Here is a 25583-nt window from a genome sequence, read left to right on the forward strand (position 1 = left end):
TTTTACAAAAACTGGTATTTTGCTATTTAAGGTGCAGCTGGACCGCACTGAATGGGGCTCAGATTTGCCAAGTGTTGAAAGCCATTTAGAAAACCATAAAAATGTTCACCGAGCCATTGAAGAATTTGAAGCTAGCCTTAAGGAAGCTAAAATTAGCGAGGTGTGTGAAGTTTTAAAAAATATTTTATGGTACTTAGATATTACTTTTTTTTTTTTTTTTTACATAAACACCTGAAAACTCAATGTCTAACATTTTAAGTATTAGTCAGAACTTAAGACCCTTAATGGCCCCCATGTCTTTCCCCCATTGTTTTTAGATTCAGATGACGGCGCCTCTTAAGTTAACATACACAGATAAGTTGCACAGATTAGAGAGTCAATATGCAAAACTATTGGTAAGTTTTTGTTTATTTTTTTTTAAATTTGTTTGCTTTACGCTCTCTATTTCCATCATGTCTGTTTATTGACAGTCTGTTTCCTATGATGATTTTTCTTTTTTTAAAAAAAAAAAAGAATACATCCAGAACTCAGGAGCGGCACCTTGATACGCTCCATAACTTTGTCACACGGGCAACTAATGAGCTCATCTGGTTGAATGAAAGGGAAGAGGAAGAAGTTGCTTATGACTGGAGTGAGAGGAACACCAGTGTTGCTCGGAAGAAAGGGTACCATGCGGTGAGTCAGCCTCACATTCCCCTGCCAGGGCTGGACCTGGGTTTGCCGCTGCTTCTGATACACTTCTTCATGCTTCCTTGCTAGGAGCTAATGAGAGAACTAGAGCAGAAGGAGGAAAGTATCAAAGCCGTTCAGGAGATCGCCGAGCAACTGCTCCTAGAAAACCACCCAGCCCGGTTGACGATAGAGGTAAGAAGGTTAGAGGTCTGGACTGAGTACTGATGTAACTGTCAACTTAAACCTCTTTAACCAATTACAAAGGGAAAAAAAAATCCCACTGCTAAGTGTTTACTGCAGTCTGGCTCAGAGGTAACTCCCAACATACCAATCTGTTTCCCTTCATCGTCTTAGAATAAAGACACCCTGTGGCACCTGTGAAGCTGCTTTTGAGAAAATCCCTTTAGTGGGGGGGGTGGGTGGGAGGATGTTCCATGGTAGAGCATGTACTTACCATGTGTAACAAACAAAAATGTAGCTTAGCCTGAGGGAGCAAATAATAGCGTATGTTGTTAGATTCCCAGGGGCAACTGTGCATCTTGAGGAAGGCCCTGCCCGAACACATCTCAGAAGCTGTGGGGTCATTCCAAGAGGAAGAGGGGACAGGCTGAGCACACAGCACACACAGAGCTCCCTCTCGTGGGAGGCAGGGATTTGCACCTTCTATAAAAATGGGTTTCATAATTCGTGAGGAGCTAGGTGTGCTTTCTACAGTATTTGTTTCTTTCGTGAAAGATATACTCTGCATTAAATAAACATTCAAATAGATGCGATAAATTTTCATTATAATATTGTTAAAATTAATAATTGCATCGACATGAAAGTGTAGGCCTCCATTTCTACCCACCCACCCCCCATTCTTCTTCAGCAAAACACAGATGAAAGCTATAGACCTGTGTATCTGTCAACACAGACATGCAGTAATAAAGAAATCCAGAAATGGGACGTGTTGGAATGCCATAGAGAAAAGCACACAGGTGTCAGGATTCATGAGCAAGGGGTAAAGAAAAGGGTGAATTTTATAGAGGTGATAGCTTGCATTTATTTCAGATGTAAGTTTTTCATATAAAATACCCATCATTTTCTCTCATTCTAAGAAAAAAGCCAAGAAGTTAGAAATTTGAGAAAATTTATCTGTATTAATTTAAGATTATACACAAATTTTGAGACTAATCGTGTGAGGAAGAACTCTCATATAAGAACATTCACTACCCTAGTTTTCATGGTTGGGTCCATTAAATTTTTTCCCCATCTGTCTGGATAGTAGAGTGTTTTGTCATTTGAAGTCATCAATGCTGAGCTGTGTGTGATGGCTCATGCCTGTAATTCCAGCCTGTAATGAGAAGCTGAGGCAGGGGGATTGCCACAAGCTTGAGGATAGCCCAGGCTGTGTACTAAGTGACATCCTGTCAAAAAAAAAAAAAAAAAAGTGATAAAAAAATGGATGGATGGATGGATAGTTAGACAAACAGACAGGCAGATAGACAGACAGGTGCATGCATCAGTATTTGCCATGCAGAGGATCAGACCACGAATATTATACATGCAAGGTCCATGTTCAGCTGTGGACGCGGACCTGCCCTGTGCGCCTGGCCTGTCTGTGCCGCCCGCCGTTCATTGTGTGTTTCCTCTTTCAGGCGTACAGGGCAGCGATGCAGACCCAGTGGAGCTGGGTCCTACAGCTCTGCCAGTGTGTGGAGCAGCACATCAAAGACAACACTGCATATTTTGAGGTGTGTGAGTAGAATTGCAGCCTGGGTTGCAAGAATATCACGATAAACCAATACTTTCTTCACAGGACGTAAGTGCTGCTCCTGGGTCTCAGAGGGGAAGGGTTAGGTGTTAAGGAAGGGATCCTGTGGCCGGAAGATGGCTTAGTTGGCCCGTTGTTTGCCATGCGTTCAAACCCTAGAAACTACACTTAAAAAACAAAAATGTAAGGTGCCCAGTGCTGTGAGCCAGTAGTGACAGGAGGGTCCCTGGGGGTCGCTCCCAGCCAGTCTAGCCAAAGGAGGGAGCTCCAGGTTCAGTGAGAGACCCGTCTCAAAAAAGTGAAGAAAGCATCCAGTTGTTGACTCTGATTTATCCTCTCTCTCTCTGTGCCTCTCTCTCATAAGACCTTTAAATATTTAATTCTACAAATTTTTCTCATGTTAAGGGAAGTTGTTATAGCGACAGCCAAATAAAGACTTCATTTAATTCTTTAGAAATTTCAATGTATCCTTTGAAATTCCACCTCTACTTAAAAGACTGGTTGGGCCCTAAAGTAAAACCAACTTCCAATGAAAATAATGTAGATCCAGAGCATGATTTTATCCATGTGCAATTTGGGTAGTTAATATTCATCCGTAGCTATCCCAAGTTCAAAGGTTTTTTTTTTTTTTTTTTTTTTTTTTCAGTTCTTAAAAAGACATTGCTTGCTATTCAGTTCCTTTGTGCTTTGATTCTGTTCCCCCTCGTCAGGGGCATGCAGAAGGCCAGAGCTCCCAAATTTAACAGCTCTGTGTCTCCCTGGCATTCAGTGTGGTTCAGCTGCGACATTTTATCTTTCCTTAGTTTTTCAACGATGCCAAAGAAGCAAGTGAGTACCTAAGGAATCTGAAGGACGCCATTCAGCGCAAGTACAGCTGTGACAGATCCAGCAGCATCCACAGACTGGAAGACCTCGTTCAAGAGTCCATGGTACTGATATGCAGACTGTAGGTCGTGTCAGACAGATGGTGGAGTAGATCAGTGGTCTAGGGGTGCAAATTTGCACTTCGTCAGCACCATCGGGTCATTCAATTAAGCTTTAGTATGTTCAGTTTGTTTTTTTGTTTTGTTTTGTTTTTGGTAATAGCAGTGTACTTTGTATGATGCTGTTTAAACTGCTTTAGCAGTGATGTGTGTGGGCAGTAACCCCACAAGGAGATCCTTGGTAGACACCTTCTGTGTCTGCCCAGGTAATCTTTCCAGTTCTGGAGATATAAGAGCCATGAAAAAGCATGCAGGGATCGCTCTCTGTTGTGGTGCCCAGATAATAAATGGTAGCTGCATGGTAGCATGTATGAAGAATGTTAGATGGTAGTAATTGCCAAACAGGGGGGGAAAAAACGTAACCGGACAAAATGAGGAAGAGGGATTCAAGAGGGGGAGGGGCGACAGGATGTGGAAAGTATAGCCCAGTGGCCAGGGCGGACTTTGGTGATGAAGTTTCGTTTGCGTCAATCCCTGTGGGATGAAGAGTTGAAATCGTTCACTGGCTCTAAAAGCCGCCTGTGTTTCCTGACCAGGAAGAAAAGGAAGAGCTTCTGCAGTACCGAAGCTCGGTGGCCGGCCTGATGGGGAGGGTAAAGACAGTAGTGCAGCTGAAGCCGAGGAACCCTGACAATCCACTCAAGACTTCCATCCCCATCAAAGCTATCTGCGACTACAGACAGATCGAGGTGCTTGTCATTCTTAAAGCGGAGCAGGTTCCGTCACTAACCCGTGTATCTTAAAAAATGAGGCCGCCTTCTCTGCCTCATAAAAATAATAATTCCCAAGGTTATGTATAGGAGATGAGTTAAAGGTGACCTCGGTTTTTCTCTCTTTCACTTAAAACCAGATAACCATTTACAAGGAGGATGAATGTGTTTTGGCAAACAATTCTCATCGCGCTAAGTGGAAGGTCATTAGTCCTACTGGGAACGAGGCTATGGTCCCATCTGTGTGTTTTACTGTCCCCCCACCAAACAAAGAAGCAGTTGACTTTGCAAACAGGTTTGTATGGTTCGGGGGGTTTTGCTGAAGATTAAAGAGGCAGTTGGCACTTTGTCAGGGACCCACAGGACTAGAAGGCTCTAGAGCCAGTACATAGGGGGTCATTTTAGAAACTTAAGATTATATAGCATGTTTTCAGAAGGAGTAAAAATGCTTAACGTCTTTTTTTTCCTGCATATATTTCAGAATTGAACAACAGTATCAGAATGTGCTCACGCTTTGGCATGAGTCTCACATAAACATGAAGAGTGTAGTCTCCTGGCATTATCTAGTCAGTGAAATTGACAGGATTCGAGCTAGTAACGTAGCTTCGGTGAGTATGATGAATGTGCTCATTAACCCAGTGTATCTAAAAGTGTGGGGTGCCTTGTCACATGAGGGGTTGAGCTTGTATTTGCTCTGGAAAAGTGTGGAGCCCTGCACATGTTGACATTCAGGCATTCAGTGAGTTCTTGTTAGGGCCTGTCTCGAGGCACGCTTTACAGATGAGGGAAATCTGGAGCTCAGGCAGCTGTGTCCCATGCCCTTAATCCCAGCACTTGGGAGGCAGAGGCAGGCAGATCTCCTTGAGTTTGAGGCCAACCTGGTCTACAAAGTGAGTTCCAGGACTACACAGAGAAACCCTGTCTGGAACCCCTCCTTCCCCCCCTCAAAAAAAGAAATAATTAGAACTAGGTGTTTGGACAGACAGAGTGGGTATATTTTAATTTCATTTATTGAATTTTATCAATGTTTTTGCTTGTCTTCATTTAATTAAAACTTTATTGTAAAGAACTTGCAAATGAAAAAAAAAAAAAATACCCCAAATTAATAGGCCCAAAGTCCATACATCTCAATGGTTAGATAGCCATTCGGAAGCTACAGAGCCTCACATTCGATTTTATACTTTTACCATCAAACATCCTCTGTATTCACTAGTCCATCATAAAGCCTAAAAACCCATGACAGTTGAGACAAAAATAAGTAAGTAAGTAAGTAAATAAATGCAAATAAGTAGCTTTTTACGTTCTTTCTTGATCTCAGTCTCCTTTGCCTGAATTCAGCCCTTCCTCACCCCTAGTATTTACCCTTTCCTATTCGACTTTCTACATGGTGTAGTATATACACATGCACGTTCGTTTTCTTACCTACATATGAGGGAGAACTTAATGCTCTTTATCTTTCTGAGATTGTGTGACTTCCCTTAATATTACATATTATAACTTTTTCCATTTTCTACGATTTTTTTATTCCATTTTATATATGTACCAAATTTCATTATCCGTTCATCTGTTGATGGAAAACTAGGTTGGTTCCATTTCTCTGCTATAAGAGATGAACCTGAAATAAATAGAAAGACTACTAACTTCAGATGTTTCCTCTGTGAATATAATGAAGTATACTGTGATACCAGTTGCGATCCAACCCATCCCAATGTAACTCTTGGCACTACGACATTGATCAAAGGACCCTTTTTCTTTCAGATAAAGACAATGTTGCCTGGCGAACACCAACAGGTTCTGAGTAATCTCCAGTCTCGATTGGAAGATTTTCTGGAGGATAGCCAGGAATCCCAAATATTTTCAGGCTCAGATATAGCTCAACTAGAAAAGGAGGTGAATGTATGTAGGACATATTATCAGGAGCTTCTCAAGTCTGCAGAAAGAGGTAAAGTGTGGGGTGCCTGCTTACTTTCCCTGCCGGAGTTCCATCCAGACTTTCTTCTGCTCTCGTTGGAAATCTCAGTCTTAGGTCTATTGCATCCATAGGCGAGGGCTTTAACTCAGGTGCAAGCTACGAGACAGATTACAAGGTCTTATCACTTGCATTTTAACCTTTGCCCTGCTTTACAGAGCAACACTCAGAATGAAGATCCTTAAGCGCACAAAAAGATTTGATTATTTTCCCGTGCTCAGTTTTATAAAGGAGTTCAAGCAAAAGGCTTTATTTAATAAGTTAAATTTTATTCATTATAAATCTTAGTCTTAACTCTTCAGACTATTTAAAAAACAACTAATTTTATTCATGGTAATCTGTTTTAAAAAGCTTAAGACATTAACACTTTCTTTATCTGCTGCTTTTTACTTTTGGACTTTTGTTTAATTTAATGGTTAATTGATAGCGTATAATTCATATTTTTGTGAATGTAAAACGGGATAATACATTGCTTTCTTGGGTTATTTCCGTGGTAATTTGGTGCTTTAAATGGCCCTAGGGAAATTCGATTAGCATTTTTAAAATTTTAAGATTCACATTTTAAGGTACCCTGTTTTAAGGTTATGCCTTTAGGATTTCTGCTAAGAGGAGAACTGATTTCCCCCAGTAAGAATGAGGCTGTTGTATTGATACTTGCACAAGAGCTTCCAGGGAAGGAGAAGTCCCTTGCTCACCATGTTTACTTTCACAGAGGAGCAAGAGGAGTCGGTGTATAATCTCTACATCTCGGAAGTGAGAAACATTCGGCTTCGGCTAGAGAGCTGTGAAGACAGGTTAATTCGGCAGATACGGACTCCCCTGGAAAGAGACGACTTACATGAGAGCTTGTTCAGAATCACAGAGCAGGAGGTAAGAGTTACACATGTGTCAGAGAACACAGGATCATTTCCTCTTGCTGACCGTGAATGTCACCTGATTTTCTGGATGCTCATCTGTGACTTCAGTTCTTTACTGAGGCCCAGTTCTACATTTCTTGCTGGATATAAACTAAGATCCTATAATTCTGCTCTGCCTCTGACTTAGGTCAATGTAGAAGCATGTTGCCCCCATCCTGGTGGACTTCATACAAACAAGAGTCCTTATACACCTGGCGTATACAAAGTAGAGGTTTAAGTCGAGGGAATGAACAATAAAGTCATCACTGATTATAAAGCTGGAATGCCATGTTTCTGTTTATTTGGTAAAGAAAAAAGTTATATGAATGCTTATATCATAACAATATAAAGTGTATATTTAAGCAGTGTATATGTAAGCAGCTATCAGAAACATAACCATTTGGGGCAATAACCTACAACCTCCATTTGTTTCCGTGACTAGAAACTAAAGAAAGAGCTGGAGCGGCTTAAAGATGATTTGGGAACGATTACAAACAAGTGTGAAGAATTTTTCAGCGAAGCGGGGGACTCGCCATCTGTGCCCACTCTGCGATCAGAGCTCAGCGTGGTCATTCAGAGCATGAGTCAGATCTACTCTATGTCCTCCACTTACATAGAGAAGTATGTTAGCATGACGTCTGCATACCGTCATCACTCTGATGGGTTCTTATGAGCAGCGTGCTTTATCTTAAGGAACTGGACTGATGGTGTTTCTCCATGTCCAGGGGGCGTTGCCATGGAAATCGCCGTCCTCCCACACTTCTGTTTCTTAGCTAACCTCTGGTAGTCTTCAGGGTTTTCCTTGATAGAGTGGCGTGACCTAGGAACTGTCTTGTGTTGGAATGTGTAAATACCACCTGGGGGAGGGGCATAAGGTGGTGTCTATTCGGAAGAGAGTCGACTGAGTGTCAGACTTACAGGAAACCAGTAAGTGTTCCATGTCATCATGTCTTCTGTAAGTCTGAAACACCATCAGTCTAGTCAGATGGCAGACTCGCCGTCTGTCTGTCTGCAATCAGAGCTCAGTGCGGTCATTCAGAGCATTAAACAGCGTGCTCTAATATTTATTTCTCTTTTAAAGGTTGAAAACGGTTAATTTGGTATTAAAAAACACTCAAGAGGCAGAAGCCGTCGTCAAACTCTATGAGACCAAACTCTGTGAAGAAGAAGCAGTAATCGCCGACAAGAATAATATTGAGAACTTAATGAGTACTCTGAAGGTAGGAGTCTCTTCTGGACCTGCTTTCAAGGTCATAGTTATACGGCCAAGGTCATTTCTCTAGCACAGAGCTCGGGCTTTGACGCCCAACACTAAGTACCTGACGGAGAATATGTTTCTGAACCTGCTCTCTCCGTTTCATATTTCTAATTCTATAACTTCCTGTAAATGAGTATGTCCCATCATTTTAGTGTAAGTTACTATTCTGCTGCTATGAAGAGACAGCATGGCCAAAGCAGTTTATAAGAAAACTTAACAGTCTTAGAGAGTGGAGTCCATCATTATCGTGGCGAGGAACACGGCATCAGGCAATCATGCAAGCAGGCATAACCCTGGAACAGTGGCTGACAGCTTACATCTAATCCACAAGCCCAGGGCTGAGCGAGAGAGTGAGACACACACACACACACACACACACACACACACACACAGAGAAAGAGAGAGAGAGAGAGAGAGAGAGAGAGAGGTCATCTGGGTGTGGCTTGAGCTTTGGAACCCTCAGAGGAGTATAACCCCCAGTGACACAACCTCCTCCAACAAGGCCACACCCCCAAGCCTTCCCCAACAATCCTACCAGCTGGGGACCAAGCATTGACACCCATGAACCCTGCTCATTCAGACCACCGCAGGGGTTCTTGTTTGAGAACGAACCTTCTGACAGCACCTTTACCTAGCGGATTCGTATCAGCAACAAGATGAGTTGATACTAAAAATTAAATTGCTTGTAGTGTATTCACTTGCTTAAAAGTGGCAGTTATTCTGAGATAATTAAGGAAGTAGAGGAGTATTTTATTAATATTTTTTAACTTATTTTTTTATGTATTTGAGTGTTTGCCCGCCTTTATGTCTGTGACCCAAGTGCATGCTGTGTTCACTGAGGCCACAGGGGGCGTGGGATCCCCTGCAACTGTAATTACAGCCGGTTGTGAACCATGATGTGGGTGCTGGGATTAGAACCTGGGTCTTGCAGGAGAGCAGCCCGTGTTCTAAAACAGTCATCTCTCCAGCCTCAGCAGTTATTTTGAGAAAGAAAAACAGATTTACTACTGTATTTGTTTTTTATTTTTAAAAATTAACTCCGTGTGTGCACGCGTGCGTTGTGTGTGTACCTCACATGCCAGGGTACATGATTGTTGATGTCAGAAGCAAATTTTCAGGGGTCGGCTCTCTATTTCTACCTGTGGTTCTGGGGCTCGAACTCAGCTCGTAAGGGATGGCAGCAAGCAGCCTGAATCACCAAGCCATCTCTTTGGACCCTGTATCTGTATTTCTCCATGTAACGTGCTTACTTAGCAAGGCCATTGCAAAAACACTTCAGTCATTTTGAGCGTGTATTAGTTGTTAAACAATGGAACCAGAAGCATCTAAAAACAATAGAAAAAGACTTATTGGAGCAGCTGCCTTGTTTATGGAATACTCTTAATTTTGTTGACACATAAATTCTAGTAGGGGCTGGAGAGATGGCTCAGCTGTCAAAGGCTAGGCTCACAACCAAAAAGCATAAATTTTAGTAGGCTGGATTTTATGGACTCCTTTGTGTTTTTATGACCTTTAATTGAGAAACATGAATTTAGCTTCTTTATGAACATGAATTTGTGCTTGCTTTTTGTGTGTGTTGACCCGTCCCTGTGAACTGCTACCCTTCCCCCTTTATCCTTTACTCCATTAAGTGACATAAGAGTCTCTCACAGCAACACCTCTTTATTTATTTTAGAGATCAAAGCACGGTTAGATAATAGTCATTTTATAAGGTTATGCCTTACCCGTTTTCAGGATCACAGGTTTCTCTTCGTCTGGTTGTACATTACATAGTCATGAAATGAATGGTCACATTAGAGAAAGACTGTGTTTGCTGTATGACTTGCTGATAACGTTTCGTGATGCCCATTGGCTCGTGTCTTTAGCAATGGCGGTCAGAAGTGGATGAGAAGAGAGGGGTGTTCCATGCTTTGGAGGACGAGTTACAGAAAGCGAAAGCCATCAGCGACGAGATGTTTAAGGCGCACAAAGAGCGGGACCTTGACTTTGATTGGCACAAGGAAAAGGCAGACCAGCTGGTTGAAAGGTGGCAGAATGTCCATGTGCAGATTGACAACAGGTGGGTCCTTTTCTGTTCAGTGGCTGTGTGGGTTGGATTCCCTCTGTGTACAGGGGGCAAAGCCTAAACTTAACAGGCTTTTAAATGAGGTTCCGTAGCTAATGTGTTAATTTAACTGCAGGATTGTTTCCCATTTACATATGCACTTGAGCAACACGTGTAACTTGAAAGGAACATTCCTTTCTCTTTATTTAAGATTTGTTTTTATTTGATATGTGTGGGTGTTTTGCTTGCGTGTATGTATGCCTGTGTTCCACATGCATGCCTGGTACCTGAAGAGACCAGAAATGGGCATTGGATTCACTGGTAACTGGAGTTTACAGAGAGTTGTGGACCTCCATGTGGGTGCTAGGAATTGAACCTAAGTCATCTGTAAGAGCAGCCAGTACTTGCAATGCTGAGCCATCTCCCCAGCCTCAGAAAAACAACATTTTCAATTCTTTATAATTAAAAATGCTAATATATCTTGGTGTCTTGGTGAGGGTTTCTATTGCTGTGAAGAGACACCATGACCACAGCAACTCAACCTCTGAGCCATCTCTCCAGCCCCCACCTCTCCAGCTCCCATCTTTCCAGTCCACTTTGAAGCCCCCGGAGCAGGTCATCTCTGTTCGCCCTGATGGTGTGTGGAGTGCCCCAGGGGTCTGTCTCAGGCCCATCTACCCCGTTTTGCTTGTGCAGCTGCCACTGCGCTTAGGCCCCTGGATCTCCACTTGGGCTTCCTCTTCCCAGCCCCTCAGGTTCCGCTGGAACCTGACTGTTCATTTTCTTCTTGCAGGCTTCGGGACCTAGAAGGAATTGGGAAGTCACTGAAGTACTACAAAGATTCCTACCACCCTCTAGATGACTGGATCCAGCAAATTGAAACTACCCAGAGAAAGATTCAGGAGAATCAGCCAGAAAACAGCAAAGCCCTAGCCTTACAGCTGAATCAACAGAAGGTACATTCAAAGAAACACTTGTACTGCGATTCTGCCCGCGTTTGGTTGTCTACGAGCTTCATCTTTCTCTCCTGTGTTGGAAGAAAAGGCAATTACTTAGACAGCCGCAGGCAATAGCAATGTGTATGGGAACTCTACACCCCAAACTTGCCTCCGCTTATTTTTATTTCCTGGAAGTCATTTTTTGAAAGCACAGATAATGAGCAGTGTGTTGGGGTAGCTTTTACATGCCTCATCTTCCTGCTTTCGTAGGCTGTGTCTAATTTTCTTGACACTGTTCCAGCAACATGGTTGTATGCTTGCTGAATTAATAAGGGTGGCCAGAGGTAGTAGGCAGAATCCCAGTCACAGCTGTGGGAAATTGAGTGTCTTGAGGTTTTTGTTCCATTATTGGGAGCCGGTGATGTCTAACCCTGTTTTCATCTGGAGTGGGTATGAGGAAGGGCACCGAGTCTGTCTTGCCTGGTTCTCATGTCTGCTTTGAAAGCCCCACAAGGGTGGATCGCTTATGGGCCTTTTTTATTTATCCATACGTCAAGGTTCATGCACTGAGACATACAGTGCTGGGTGGCGTGGGGGTCTCTCGGTTCCCGAGCATGAGCTGGAACGGTGTAGAATTCCCGTCCCTTTTCTCTACAGATGCTGGTGTCTGAGATAGAGGCAAAACACAGCAAAATGGACGAATGTCAGAAATATTCCGAGCAGTACTCAGCCACAGTCAAGGTGAGAAGAGTCGCTTGCTTGAGGCAAATTTAGTGTTTATGTATAGATATTCCTGTAGCATATTTTTTAAAGAAACTCATACCATTTCATCCCATGTTAAAAGACCATTTGAACCTTTTGTAAGCCCCTTTCAAACCTTCTTATGCTTACCTACTAACTCTTGGTGAAGTGAGTCATGACAGCCCCAACCGGTTTATTTCACCATCTCCGTAAATGCGTGAAAATGTGTGCACGCCGTAGACAAACGGCTCTGAAACGCGTTCCTTAGTGCGTTCCCTTTTTCTTTAAAATTGAGAGAATTTTAACTCGTACTTAAGAGACGCTCTCATATTTCCATTGACAGTTCCTTAGCTTCCCAGCTCCATAGCTCTGTTGTTGCTGCAGAATAAGTAGAGGCTGCCTGTACCAAGAGTGATCTGCAGCAAATGCTTTTGTGTCTTCTAAAGACAGTTGGGATCTTTGCTGACTGCTGCACATGTCTCTGCGTAGGTCACCAGCTTGCAAGTGCCTCTAGGACCAAACACAGTTTTAAAGATTTCGTTTTCATTATTTACTTCTGTATTTAAACTTAGTCCAGTGGACCACATTCAAATTCCCTGGGATCAGACACTATGGACGAAGCTTTCAGGCTTTGCTTTAATGAACTTTATCATCTTGACTCTTTTATGCAGGACTATGAATTGCAAACAATGACCTACAGGGCTATGGTCGATTCACAGCAGAAGTCTCCAGTGAAACGGCGGCGGATACAGAGCTCCGCGGACCTCATCATTCAAGAGGTAACAAACAGAGAAGAGCAGAGGTCAGGCAGAAAAGAGAAACATTTTAAGAAGTTTTACTTTTATCATGGTAAAACATACCTTTTATATATAAAACTGGCCATTTTAGTTATTTTTAACTGACTTAATGCAATTTTAGTATATCACAATTTTGTACATTCATCACTATTCACTTCTAGTACTTTTTTTTTCTACCTATCCTGACAAAAAGATGTAGTTGGACTTTCTTGTCTGACTTTCCTGAAGTGCCAAGCCCCAAATAATGATATGGAGACTTATTAATTATGAAAGCTTGGCCTTAGCTTAGGCTCTTTTCCAACTAACTCTTAAATTAACCTGTTTCTATCAGTCTATGTTCTGCCATGTGGCTCAGTTGCCTCTCCTCCCCGTCAAATCTTCAGTATCTCCCTGGCATCTCTTGTGCGCCTAGATGTAACCTGAGTTCCTCTCTCTGCCTGGAGTCCCGCCTATCTTCTCCTGCCTTCCTCTCTATTAAACCAATCACAGTGACACAGTCCAAACAAGGATTCCGCAACAGAAAATGCCGTAACACCACATTTTATTAAGTCTCCTTAAAATCCCTTTTACAGGGGGGAGGGGGTGTGCACGCCTCTAACCCCAGCACTTGAGAGGCAGAGGCAGACAGATCTCCATGAGTTTGAGGCCAGCCTGGTCTACAGAGCAAGTTCCAGGACAACCAGGGCTACACAGAGAAATCCTATCTTGAAAAACCAAACACCAAACAAACAAACAAACAAAACAACAACAAAATCCCTTTTAAAATAAAGAGTTTTTTGTTTAAATATTTTTTTGGGGGGGGGCTGAGGGTTGAGAAAGGGTTTCTCTGTGTAGTGCTGGCTGTCCTGCAACTCACTCTTCAAACTCATGGAGATCCACCTGTCTCTGCCTCCCAAGTGCTGGAATTAAAGGTGTGTGCCACCACGGCCCAGAAAAATTAAATGTACTTCGCGATTAAATGTAGAAAGAAGCCATGGCTTAGCGTGGTGCACAGAGCTCATTACTCCTGTGTTCTTTGTTCTCCGAAGCCCAGTTGGTAGTGCGGGCATCATTTAGAGCTCACTAACCTTCGTATCATTTCTCCCTCGCAGTTCATGGACCTACGGACTCGATACACTGCCCTGGTCACTCTTATGACACAGTATATTAAATTTGCTGGTGATTCACTGAAAAGGCTGGAAGAGGAGGAGGTAACCTTTAACAATGAACACCCAAGGAACAAGAACAAGATCTGAGCCGTAACTGTAATGTTTTGGGGAGGCAAAAATAGGCTTCATGGCAATATGACTGAAAGCTAATGTACAAGTAGTTAATTAGAAGCTTACACAGGGAAAGAGGGAAAGCCTTGGACAAAGCATTTTTAAATTTTCACTTTGAGTGGACTAGGGTATTTGCTTAAGTGTGCTTTAGTTCTGGGTTTAATTTCTGAGACCGCAAAGGCAGTTACTTCAGAACCCTAACATGATAGAGTTAGTGTCATAAATGGTTCTGTTTCAGCTAGAAGATTTGGGGGGTCTGGTCAGAATTTTGTTTGTCTTCCTTACTGCAGGGTAATTATTTCCTTCAAGTGCAGTTGCTGCTCATACAGAGGCTGTAGAGATGCACTCTGGGAACGCATCTTGAATTAATATGCATCTTTAAGGAATTAAAATTATTATAAATAATTAAATTTAAAAGATAAACTTAGCAACTTATTCAAAAGAGTGGGCTTTTTAAGAATTGATAGAGCTTTATACTTTGTGTGTTTTTGCCATAAAATTATAGGTGATCAGAAGAGTAAGTATGGTTCTGATTTGAAGGACCTCTTCAGCTTTCATCCGGAACTTAAAACTGTGTTGAAAATAGGAAGAATGAGAAATCACTCATAAAAATACATCACATGAAAGCTTGTTGATTCTTTTCGTGAAAGGATTCGTTCATGCTCTATTCTTCTGATGACCTTTTTTCCCCCCTCATCCTAGAACAGACAAAAATAGTTGAAAGCATGCTAAAATGTGTAAATGGAAAATCTGGGACCTGGCCATCGTAATTGGGCTGTTGAAGTTCTTCAGGTGTCGCTACCTGATACGGTGCTGTTTGTGCACTGACGGAACAAACGGTCTCCAGAGCCTGTGAAATGGCGGTTGCTTTGCTGTCTCAGCTTCTGCAGGCACAACTCTTTTATAAACTGTTTTGGTCTGTTCAGAGTCAACAGTTTTCCGCACTAACCCACTCATGTAGGTTCTTAAGGCTTCCTTTATGCCTACAAAGAAAGGGCCCAGAGTTCCTGTTTAGTAAATATAATGCGCTTCTTATGTGCGGAGGAATTTCATTTTCACTATAGTTTGAGATACGGTATTCCATTTTAAACATGTCTTTCAAATCTTACCTGCAGTTGTTAAATATAAAATCATTTAAGTCCTTTTCTGTTCTCACAGTAGATATTTAGTTGCACATATGTTGGGCCTCACTGCTCAATTCCTGTACTAAGATAGAAGCTGGCAGAAACAGAGATTTTCAAAGACTTCGATAGTGAATTGAATGATAGTTCAAGCGCGTGAAGTTTCAGTTAATATTTAGTTCCCCAGTCCTCCCAGCTGCTGAAAAGGGTTTCTTATTTTTATTTGATAAAGCGGACATGAATCCCTAGGTGTATCTTTAAAACATTTCACAAATATCTTTGTGTCCGTGGGGTACCTAAAGGTACTTGACAAAATGGGTTTCAGATGAGGCATGCCAATGACAACAACACAACAACGAAATCTGTGGGTGCTTGAATATCATCTCCGTGAAAGCCAGGGACTGGAGCTGCCTTTACATTAGCAATTCTCGTCATCACGATTGTCACATTTGCCGTCATAAACAGTGGCTTGGAAATGCCAAGACTTATGTAACCCTCCTTTCCCATGTTGAAAGGATCGTTTCTGAATCTGGCTCTCTGTTCTGAAATTCCATGTCTTTACTCATAAACATGGGGTGAGTACCATGTTTACCTTCCGCTGGTCTCCTTAGTGCAAACTAAATCTGTGCCCTTTGTTCCTGCGTGGCGGTTTTGTTCTAAGGTGGCATGAGTAAGTTGAGAGAACTGAGTGGGTATCGTCGTGAGCAAAGCTTAATTTTGCATCTATAAAAGTTTGGGGTTCTGCTCCATGTTTGGTAGAGTCCTTTCTTACTTCAGAACTGCAAGCCAGCTAATTTTCCATATGAAATTACTCCCGAGGACAAAGGGGATTCTTTGGGAAACGTCCTGCAGGTCATCTGTCTGCTCCCTGCCAACTTTCTGTCGTTTCTGCTCTGAAGAAACTGGTGCTGGTGGCCGGTTCTGGTGCTGGTGATGGTGCTGGTGGCCGGTGCTTGTTCTCCCCTCCAGTCCCCTTGGTCTCGTGAGTACATGAGCACTGCTTCAGAGGCTGCCGACTCTGTTCGGGTAGAACGGCTTTGACACTTGCAATGTTTCTCGTAGATGAAAAGGTCTAAGGAGAATTCTGAGCACGGGGCATACTCAGATCTGCTACAGCGTCAGAAAGCAACCATGGTGGAAAATAGCAAACTTACGGGAAAGATCGGTGAGTTGGAAACCATGGTGGCTGAGCTGAAGAAACAGAAATCCCGGGCAGAGGAAGAGCTCCCGAGGGTTAAGGAGGCTGCGGAAAATGAACTGAGAAAGCAACAGAGGAACGTGGAAGACATCGTTCTGCAGAAGCTAAGGGCAGAGAGCGAGGCCAAGCAGTATCGCCAGGAACTGGAGAGCATCGTGAGAGAGAAGGAGGCTGCAGAGCGCGAGCTGGAGCGAGTGAGGCGGCTCACGGCCGAGGCGGAGGCCAGGAGAGCCGCGGTGGAGGGGAACCTCAGCAGCTTCCGGAGCCAGCTGGAGGAGCACACCCTCACCAGGAGGACCCTGGAGGATCATCTTAGGAGGAAGGACTCAAGCCTCAGTGATCTGGAGCAGCAGAAACAGGCCTTGGTGGAAGAACTCCGCCGCAAGCGAGACCACGAGGAGGAACTCTTGAAGCTGGTGAAGCAGATGGAGAGGGACCTGGTCTTCCAGAAACAGGTGGCCGAGAAGCAGCTGAAGGAAAAGCAAGAGATCGAATTGGAAGCGAGGAGGAAAATAACCGAGATTCAGTATTCGTGTAGGGAAAACGGGCTGCCGGCTTGTAGCGTCACACAGGCTACGTCGTGCAGGCCCGTGGAGGGTCCCCAGGAGGAGCTCGGCAGACAGAAAGAGGAGAAGCTGAAGCAGCAGGTGGATGAGCTGACTGTGGCCAACAGAAAGGCCGAGAAAGAGATGAGGGAGCTGAAGTACGAGCTCAGTGCCTTGCAGCTTGAAAAGGCTTCCTCGGAGGAAAAGGCTCGGCAGCTGAAAGACAAGCTGGACGAGACCAACAACACACTCAGGTGCCTCAAGGGGGAGCTGGAGAGGAAGGACCAGGTCCAGGAACGCTACTCCCAGCAGCTCCGAGACCTTGGCAGGCAGCTGAACCAAACCACTGACAAGGCTGAAGAGGTCAGACAGGAAGCTAATGACCTCAAGAAAATAAAGCACAGCTATCAGTTAGAATTAGAATCTCTGCACCACGAGAAAGGGAAGCTCCAGAGAGAAGTGGACAGAATCACTAGGGCCCATGCTCTAGCAGAGAGGGACATCCAGCGCTTAAATTCCCAAGCCCATGCTTCGCGGGATGAGAAGGAGCTCTCGGACGAAAGGAGACAGCTCTGCCAGAGAAAATCGGATCACCTAAAACAGGAGTTTGAGAAGAGCCACGCACAATTGCTTGAGAATATCAAAGCTGAGAAAGAAAACAATGATAAGATCCGAAAGCTGAACGAAGAGCTGGAGAAAAGCAACGAGTGTGCAGAAAGGCTCAAACAAAGGGTGGACGAGCTCACCAGGCAGAACAACGAGACCAAGTTAATGATGCAGAGGATTCAGACCGAGTCCAAGAACGTAGTTCGAGAGAAACAAGCTATCCAGCAACGATGCGAAGTGCTGCAAATTCAGGCAGACGGTTTTAAGGACCAGTTGCGCAACACCAACGAACACTTGCACAAACAGACCAAGACAGAGCAGGATTTCCACCGAAAAATCAAAAGCCTAGAGGATGACCTAGCCCAGAGTCAAAACTTGGTGAGTGAGTTTAAGCAAAAGTGTGACCAGCAGAGCGTCATCATCCAGAACACGGAGAAGGAGGTGAGGAGTCTGAGCGCGGAGCTGAGCGCTTCCAAGGAGGAGAAGCGACGGGAGGAGCAGAAGGGTCAGCTGCAGCGGGCTCAGGTGCAAGAGCTGAATGACAGGCTGAAAAGGGTTCAGGACGAGCTGCACTTGAAGACCATCGAAGAGCAGATGACCCGCAGGAAGATGGCCCTGCTGCAGGAGGAGTCGGATAAATTCAAGCGCTCAGCGGACGAGTTTCGGAAAAAGATGGAAAGGCTGATGGAGTCCAAGGTCATCACCGAAAATGATATCTCTGGCATTAAGCACGACTTTGTGTCCCTTCAGAGGGAGAACTGCCGAGCGCAGGAGAACGCAAAGCAGTGGGAGACAAACATCCGCGAACTGGAGCGGCAGCTTCAGTGCTACCGCGAGAAGATGCGGCAGGGCCAGCATATAGAAGCAAATCATTATCAGAGATGCCGGAAGCTTGAGGAGGAGCTGATGGCCCAGAGGCGTGAGGTCGAGAGCCTCAAGCAGAGAATGGACCAGCAGATGAAGGAGCATGAGCATCAGCTAGCTTTGCTGCAGTGTGAAATCCAAGACAGAAGCACAGCCAGAGATCGTACCTCTGCGTCGGGTCTTGACATGGCAGGGGGAGAGCGCCACCACCCCACAGACACTTCCTCTGGGAACTCTGGACACCTTAACCTCAAGGGCAGGTGTCCGCTGTCAAGATGGACTCAGGAAGCACAACGGGTAGAAGAGAAACGGCAGCATAGACTGGCTGAACAAATTCCAAAGGAGGTTCAGTTCCGACAGCCGGCGCCTCTGCTGGACTCGGAGAGCAGCCAACCATGCTACTCCGAGTATTTTTCCCAGACGAGTACTGAATTACAGATAACTTTTGATGAGAAAAACCCGATTTCGAGAATGTCTGAACTAGAGAAGATGAGAGACCAAGCCTTGCGTACTTCCAGACCGCCTGTTAGGTATCAAGATGACAAACTTGAAATGGAATTGGTGAAGCTTTTGACACCCTTAGAGGTACACATTGTTCTGAGTGAGACCTTATCAGCTAGACCAGGCCAGGCTTATTCTTTTATTTCTTCTTCCCTCCAGGACTACGTTTTTTAACAGCTTTGTATCCTAAGCTGCGTATAGTCCTGAGAAGAAAATAATGCTATAATTCTCCATCAGTTAGGCTGCATTTTTGCTATAATTCACCACTGATTTATGAATGCTTGAGATTCTACATAAATGTAGTGGGTAAATTGATATATCTATGGGAAATTAATGTGGTTTTATTTTAAAAAAAAAAAATCTAGAAAATGGCTGTGTATGCAGTTCAGTGGTAGACGACTTCCCTAGCATGTGCAAAAGCCCTGGGTCAGAGTCCCAGCACCACAAGAAGGGGGAAAAGCTAGAAGAACCAAATATTATCTTCATCTTCTAGCATATTCTGCGTCCAGGTTTCATTTCAATCTTTTTTTTCCACATACTACTTTAAAGTGTCTAATTGCCAAAAGAGTCTCAAAATATTATTATCCCCTCTCCTTGTTTTGCCATTCTTCACTTATTTATAAGTCAAGAGATTGGGTTTGGGTGGAGAATATTTGGTAAAGTGTCATCGTGTTCTTTAGGCAACTTTTAACATCTTAAACATTCCTGTTGCAGATAGCTAAGAACAAACAGTGTGGTATGCATACAGAAGTCACAACCTTAACACAAGAGAAGAAGCTGGGTTCCAATGCTGGTGGATGGATGCTGGAAGCATCCAGAGCATCTGGTGGATTCAAGGGAGATTTCCCTAAGAAAAGTGTAGAGCCAGAGACTTCGCGGAGCTTTGACCTTAACCAAGCATGTTCTGTTAGGGAGGATGAGTTTCAGTTCCAAGGGCTCAGGCACACTGTGACGGGTAGGCAGCTGGTTGAAGCAAAGCTTCTGGACCTGAGAACAGTTGAGCAGCTGCGACGCGGTCTGAAGACTGTTGAAGAAGTTCAGAAAAGTCTTAGCAAGTTTTTGACCAAAGCCACCTCAATTGCAGGACTTTATATAGAGTCTTCCAAAGAAAAAATGTCATTTGCTTCTGCAGCCCAGAAAATCATAATAGATAAAATGATGGCTCTAGCATTTTTAGAGGCTCAGGCAGCAACAGGTTTTATAATCGATCCCGTTTCTGGTCAGACATACAGCGTTGAAGATGCAGTTCTGCAAGGCATCGTTGACCCTGAATTCAGGAATAGGCTCCTGGAGGCAGAGAAGGCAGTTTTGGGATATTCACATTCTTCTAAGATGCTGTCGGTGTTCCAGGCAATGGAAAATAGAATGCTTGATAGGAAGAAAGGTAAACATATCTTGGAAGCGCAGATTGCCAGTGGGGGCGTCATTGACCCCGTGAGAGGCATCCGTGTCCCTCCAGAATCTGCTGTGCAGCAGGGCTTACTGAACAATGCCATCTTACAGTTTTTGCACGAGCCGTCCAGCAACACAAGAGTCTTTCCTAACCCCAACAACAAGCAGGCTCTGTATTATGCAGAGTTGCTACAGATGTGTGTGTTTGACGTAGATTGCCAGTGCTTTCTCTTGCCATTTGGGGAAAGGGACGTATCCAGTCTCAACGTAGAGAAAACTCATAAAATTTCCGTGGTAGATACGAAAACAGGAGCGGAGCTGACTGCCTATGAGGCTTTCCAGAGAAACCTGATTGACAAAAGTACTTACCTTGAGCTCTCGAGTCAGCAGTACCAGTGGAAGGAAGCCACATTTTTTGACTCCTACGGGCATCCTTCTCACGTGCTGACTGACAGTAAAACTGGTCTGCAGTTCAATATTAGTGAGGCCGTAGAGAAGGGATCGCTAGACAAAGCCTTGATTCAAAAGCATCAGGAAGGCCTTAGCACACTAACAGAACTGGCCGACTGTTTGCTGAGCAAGGTCATACCTAAGAAGGATCTACATAGTCCCATTGCAGGCTACTGGCTGACTGCTAGTGGGGAACGCATCTCCTTACTGAAAGCCTCCCGGAGAAATTTGGTTGATAGGATTACGGCCCTCAGATGCCTTGAAGCCCAAGTCAGCACAGGGGGGATAATTGATCCGCTAACCGGCAAAAGGTACAGAGTGGCCGAGGCTTTGCATAGAGGCCTAGTTGATGAGGGTTTTGCCCAGCAGCTGCGCCAGTGTGAGTTAGTGATCACGGGCGTTGGCCACCCAGTCACTAATAAGACCATGTCAGTGATAGAAGCCGTGAATGCAAATATCATAAGTAAAGAGATGGGCATCCGCTGTCTGGAATTCCAGTATCTGACAGGAGGCCTGATAGAGCCACGGGTTCACTCGAGGCTGTCAATAGAAGAGGCTCTTCAGGTGGGTATCATCGATGTCCTCATTGCTACCAGACTCAAAGATCAGAAGTCACACGTCAGGAATATAATATGCCCCCAGACTAAAAGGAAGTTGACATATAAGGAAGCCTTAGAGAAAGCTGATTTTGATTTCCACACAGGACTTAAGCTGTTAGAAGTTTCTGAGCCCTTGATGACAGGCATTTCCAGCCTCTACTATTCTTCCCAGTAGGGCCTTTAAGTAACCCATGCAGGGGCAGTGTTGGCCGCTTCCTGCCATCTGTTCAGAGTAGATGGTCTAGGAACTGTGCCACTGACTCGAAGCACTGATAATTTCTCGTAGGCTAGAAATAGCTCCCTGCTCCGAAAACATGGTCATTTTTAAGTTGAAAATAACACAAGATTGGCTGCTCCCAAAACACTACATCCTTAAGTCATCTTATCTCACTAAAATAAATGGGTTTCACCTAGAAAGCGGGGTGAGGCATGGTGACCATCAACGCATTCACAGACTCATTTCTTCAGTCACCCTTCCGCGCCCTTTCACTGAGTAGATAACGGCATGTTTATGGTGTGGTACAACATGCACCCTGAAAGACCACCTCCAGCACACTACAAGATCGAAGAGAAATGCAGGTGCATCCAGACCCATGAGGCTGAAGACCGCTTCCTACAGGCTGTGATGTTCTTTACATATTAAAGTGTCTATTGTAATCTCTTCTTTTCGTTGAGTCCTCGGAATTAAAATCTAACAAATCCATTGTGTATTGGAGGAGGGGGGGGGGTCATCTGTGTGTCTCTCCTTTTGCGTCCTGTTGTCTGTCAAGCCATTCGCGACTGTAATGCTAATGTAAAGGCAGCAATTCCCAAACCTCCCAGTCTCATGAATAAAGTTGTGTTTGCTTCTTTGCCATACTCACAGAGCAGCTGGGTGGTCAGAGCAGTGAATAAAGACAGATTGTCAAAGCTTTCCCCGCTAACGTAGACATCTGCTGTGTGACGTGGTGAACAAGGTTAAGGGAGTGAATAAAATATCTCCGTAATCCATGCGTGTGATGGGAAAACATCTCTGCGTTCTTATTTTCAGCAGAGAGGATTAGTTAGTTGAGAAGCGCGCTCATGAGTCATTTACTAGAATGTTTCTTCTTCTTTTTTTAACCACCTGTCAGAAGTCTTTGGAAGAAGAGAAGAAACAACATGTTGAAAAGGCCAGAGAACTGCAGAAATGGGTATCCAATATCAGCAAGACAATGAGAGATGGGGAGAGAGCTGGGAAACCTCTCTTCTCTAACCAACAGGTATTCACAGAGGCCCTAATCCTGCCTGGGTAGCACTCACTGAATTATGCAGCCTACAACGCACAATCTAGAAGTCTTCATGTCCGTTTCCCCCAGGGTTACTCCTGGCAATGAAGATACAAGAGCTTGGGCGGTTAGGCAGTTTGCCCAACGAATCATAGTTAGAATGTGATGGCAGAGGGTGTCCTATTCCAAAGCCAGAACCATTTGCATTGGCCGCGCTGTCAACAAGCCAATAGGTTATAGGACCTTGCCACACGTAGAGCCACTCCCTGATTAGAATGACTGGGACTGTTGACCCATGAAGTCATCAGTCCTCCATGCCACCCACATCAGAAAGACATGGAGAATACCATCTAAGATGTGAACATCGGTGGATGTTTAGTAGTTCCTTTCTAGATCTTTCTCACAAGGAAATAGTTGCTTAGGATTAGCTGGGAGACTACATCATGGAGGTGTTTTTGCCCCACAGTGTTCAGGGCATTGGTATTAATGAATAAATCCTATTAATGCTGTTATTGGTGGTGGGAATTCCTGCTAGTTTGTATATTTCTGTTGGGTCGGTCTTATTTTGGGGAGACAAGGTCAAGGCTGGTCTCGCCTCTGCTATGCAGCAAGGACTGGCCTTGAACTCCTAATCTTTGGCCCCAGTTTCTCAAGTGCTAGGATTTCAGGATTGTGTCATCATGCCTGGACATTGACACCAATAGAAGCTTTTACATAAGGAATACTTTTCCTACAGCAGGCTAGTTCCTACCCTTGCCTGACATTGGTCGTTTCTAGAGCTTTCACTCAGTCTCAGGGTTTAGTGTCTCTTCTAGCTCTGCCTTAGTCCTCGTACTCAGTCGATGTTGAGAGGGTGTGGTTGGGGAAGACATCAACTATTGTCTAATCTTGCTGTTGATGTAAGGCTAGATAGATCTGATTTGGGGTTTCTCTTAAGATATTATTCTTTGAAAGTGGAGCCAGTTAGCTCATAGTCTTTCGTGCTGTGTATCATTTAAATGGAAGAGCTGAGGATTCAGAAAGAACTTAATTTCCCGTGCTTCAAACCAAAACCCTCCAAGATGATTTGCCTCAGATGTTGGATTTAAAATATCCCCAAGCTTTTCCTCATGATCAAATAGGAACACATTAAAACAGGCCCATAAGCCTTAGCAAAGATGTGTTGAGAAAATGTGTTCCTGTGGAAACATCAATTTATAAACACCTGGTATCTTCACATTATAGTTACAAGTTCTCTGAAACACTGGTGAGATTTAGGTGTGGTGTTCACAGACACTTTTAAATAAGATCACGGCTTCAGCTGGAGTTCTGCCAGAGCACTTGTTTGTTCTCTTCTAAAGGAAAAAGTGGTTTAATACACACCAGTGAGTCCATTTACCTTCATGATTACCTACAGCCATGCAAAGCTAAGTGCAAATTGACTAAATAGTATACTTGGCATCAGTGGAAGCCTCGATCAAAAGAAAGGGGGTTAGAGAAGAGTCTTGGGAAAACCCCTTTTCCCTCAGAAGGGTTTTCCTTCTTCCATTGCCAAAGAGGACCTAGGATGGAGGGTGCTAGCCTGAGCTGTTACCTCTTGATCTACAGGCCCACTGAGTGCTCTTTCACCATTATGAAGGAGCCTCTGGAAGGAAGATCCTCCTTGGAAGTAGTGTCCCACAGTCACAGTGTCCTTTTGAGAACAAAGGCACACAGGGATGTTAGTGAGTCAGCACTGAGTCTCTGGCCTTTGGTACATTCATGGCTGGGCCAGGTCAAATGCAAGACTTGTGTGGTGTTGCGTTAAGGTGGTAGCATTGACTGGGGGGCTCTGCACTTCTCTTGTATCTACTGGGGAGAGCTGACCTTGACCTCTTAGGCAGGCCTTCATACTGCTCACAGCCAATGTGTGTCACCCAGAAAATATACCTGTCACTTTTGCCTTGATTAAAACATTATATTTTAAAATTATTATTTAATACTCATTTTGTAGGGCAGAATTTGAATGTGCCTTCTTTACCTTTACAGATTTCCAGTAAAGAAATATCAATCAAAAAGGAGCAGTTCTCCGAAGCTCTTCAAGCCACACAGCTTTTCTTAGCTAAACATGGAGACAAGTATGTTGGCTTTCATTGGCCCTTTGGTTCAGTGTAGGGTCACCTTCTGACACATCCAGCAGACGAGAGACAGTGCATCTTAACTGACATCTTAACAATGGGACATAAACCAACCACACTTAATAGAACATGAACTTAGCAATCTATCACTTCTAGTCTTCACCATTCTACAGTGTACCGATCCTCATCTGCTACTGATACGTAAAACTGGTTCATACAGGTTTACGATGAGGAGCCAGTGAGTGGCCATACAGGCTCTAGGTCAGGTTTTAATTCTATATAGTACTTTTGGGGGACTTTCATAAATGTGTTCTTTGCATGCCTGCGTGGGTATAGAGGTTTGTGTCTCTATGTGTTTTATAGTCTTATTCTTTGCATGTTACTTCATATATTTCAAACAGTGATTGAAACAAGGAAGGCCTTTTCCCCTTATCTTATGTCCTTTTGGAATGGCCTCTTCACAGTTACCCTGAAATGATTTCATGTTATTCTTTGAAGAATCTTTCTCTGATCAACTTGCAGTAGCTCTAATGGTTTTTGTTGTTGTTGTTGTTGTTGTTGTTCTTTGTGTAGATCTTGAAGAGGTACTGACTATTTAACTCTTTAGTCTCTTTCTTAGACAAAGGGAAAGAATCTTGGATATTTTATATAGGCCCCTTACTTTAATATATTATCATTGTAAGACCTGAGAAATAGCAGTGGCATTTCAGGCAAGTTATACACTTTGACAAGAATGCTAACATTACCTCTTGATACTTTATACCTGTTGTAGACTGACAGATGAAGAAAGAAGTGAATTGGAGAAACAACTGAAAGCTCTTCAAGAAGGTTATAATTTATTATTCAGTGAATCTCTGAAACAGCAAGAATCGCAACCCTCTGGAGATACGAAGGTAGAGAAGGTAATGTTACTCGCTAGATGTGAGGGCCGTTCAAGAGTCTAG

General features: G+C 43.9%; 1 protein-coding gene across 4 annotated transcripts in view; it reads left to right on the forward strand.

Moving 5' to 3' along the window:
• Window positions 1–25583, forward strand: part of Dst (dystonin) — a 348777-nt gene that overhangs the window by 207004 nt on the left and 116190 nt on the right. For 3 of the 4 annotated variants that reach the window (XM_051204358.1, XM_051204359.1, XM_051204360.1), the window contains exons 5-25: window positions 32–160; window positions 318–395; window positions 514–675; window positions 760–864; window positions 2310–2405; window positions 3229–3354; window positions 3945–4097; window positions 4259–4413; window positions 4600–4726; window positions 5877–6060; window positions 6800–6957; window positions 7426–7604; window positions 8065–8203; window positions 10107–10300; window positions 11079–11241; window positions 11881–11964; window positions 12636–12743; window positions 13853–13951; window positions 22409–22537; window positions 24551–24639; window positions 25412–25532. In XM_051204358.1, the coding sequence (XP_051060315.1) occupies window positions 32–160; window positions 318–395; window positions 514–675; window positions 760–864; window positions 2310–2405; window positions 3229–3354; window positions 3945–4097; window positions 4259–4413; window positions 4600–4726; window positions 5877–6060; window positions 6800–6957; window positions 7426–7604; window positions 8065–8203; window positions 10107–10300; window positions 11079–11241; window positions 11881–11964; window positions 12636–12743; window positions 13853–13951; window positions 22409–22537; window positions 24551–24639; window positions 25412–25532 (2778 nt within the window). Of the gene's footprint in view, window positions 1–31; window positions 161–317; window positions 396–513; window positions 676–759; window positions 865–2309; window positions 2406–3228; window positions 3355–3944; window positions 4098–4258; window positions 4414–4599; window positions 4727–5876; window positions 6061–6799; window positions 6958–7425; window positions 7605–8064; window positions 8204–10106; window positions 10301–11078; window positions 11242–11880; window positions 11965–12635; window positions 12744–13852; window positions 13952–22408; window positions 22538–24550; window positions 24640–25411; window positions 25542–25583 lie in introns of all 4 variants that reach the window. The other variant, XM_051204361.1, reaches the window with a different exon arrangement.

This window comes from Phodopus roborovskii, unplaced genomic scaffold (assembly GCF_943737965.1).
Source record: "Phodopus roborovskii unplaced genomic scaffold, PHOROB, whole genome shotgun sequence".
NCBI lineage: Eukaryota > Metazoa > Chordata > Mammalia > Rodentia > Cricetidae > Phodopus > Phodopus roborovskii.